The sequence below is a fragment of the Eimeria mitis genome, genomic scaffold, assembly GCF_000499745.2.
Source record: "Eimeria mitis Houghton genomic scaffold, Emh_scaff223, whole genome shotgun sequence".
NCBI classification, from domain to species: Eukaryota; Apicomplexa; class Conoidasida; order Eucoccidiorida; family Eimeriidae; genus Eimeria; species Eimeria mitis.
Window position 1 is genome coordinate 1,563 of NW_013570556.1, and position 1,222 is coordinate 2,784.

General features: G+C 60.2%; 1 protein-coding gene across 1 annotated transcript in view; it reads left to right on the forward strand.

Moving 5' to 3' along the window:
• Nucleotides 1–587: 587 nt before the first annotated feature.
• EMH_0004170 (TPR domain-containing protein, putative) overlaps nucleotides 588–1,222 on the forward strand; it is a gene marked incomplete at both ends in the record, with an annotated part of 4,064 nt that continues 3,429 nt past the window's right edge. The window contains one exon of the mRNA XM_013496665.1: nucleotides 588–1,220. Within this exon, the coding sequence (XP_013352119.1) occupies nucleotides 588–1,220 (633 nt within the window). The remainder of the gene's footprint in view (nucleotides 1,221–1,222) is intronic.

A 1,222-nucleotide genomic window follows, 5' to 3' on the forward strand; every position in this document is an offset into this window, starting at 1 on the left:
GCATGGATCGAGGCGACGCCAGCAGCAGCAGCAGCAGCAGCAGCTGCTGCTGCTGCTGCTGCATGTGCTGCTGGAGCTGCAGCAGCAGGCAATGCAGCGCAGCAGCAGCAGCAGCAGCAGCAGCAGTAGGCCGCAGCAACTGCTGCTCTTGCTGCTTGTCTCAGCCGTTATTTTAATATTTTAAGTTTAATAATAAAACAGCAGCAGCAAAAAGCAGACTCGATAGAACATAAGCTCTGCTGCAGCAGCAGCAGCAGCAGCAACAGCAGCAGCAGCAGCAGCAGCAGCAGCAGCAACTGCTGCAGCAGTAGTTATCTCCAGCTCACGCACACCCAATCATTCAACTCTTTTGCTTCTTGACAGCAGCAGCTGCTGCTGCACTGTCTGGCGTTGCTGCTGCTGCTGCTGTTGCTGCTGCAGCGCCGCAGCAGCTGCTGCTGCTCCTGCTGCAGTACCTGCAAGAGTAGCAACTGCTGCAACAGCGCGACCCCAGCAGCAGCAGCAGCTGCTGCAGCAGCAGCAACACAAGCAGCAGCAGCAGCAGCAGCTCATTCCCCCTAATCGCACGTAAGACATTCCCTCCTAGGATGTTGCTGCTGCTGTTGCTGCTGCTGCTCGCTGCAGCAGCAGCAGCAGCAGCACACTGGCTGCTGCGGCGGCCAGGTCGTTTGGCGAGTCGCCCCCCGCAGCAGCAGCCGCAGCAGCAGCAGCATGAGCGGCAGCAGCAGCAACACCAGCAGCAGCAGCAGCAACAACAAAAGAAGCAGCAGCCAGAGCTGCAGCAAAAGCAGCCTCTGCAGCAGCAGGGCTGCGATGCCGCTTGGAGCAGCAGCAGCAGCAGCAGCAGCAGCAGCAGCAGCAATGGCAAGGGCAGCAGCATAAACAGCAGCAGGCTGCGTCGCCGCCGCACATCAGAAGCAGCAGCAGCAGCAGCAGCAGCAGCAGCAGCAGCAGAAGAGGCAGGAAGCAGCAGCAAAGGGGAAGAAGACTCATCTCACTCAGCAGCAGAGGATACCTTCGACCCGAGTAGCAGCAGCAGCAGCAGCAGCAGCAACAGCAGCAGCAGCAGCAGCAGCAGCAGCGGAGACTTCCCTTCTGCAGCAGCAGCAGCAACAGCTGCTGCTGCTGCTGCGACGCGAGCTGCTGCAGCACGGGACGCAGCACTTGCTGCTGCAGAGGGAGCAGCAGCAGCTGCTGCTGCAGCTGAGGAGGCGGGCATAGA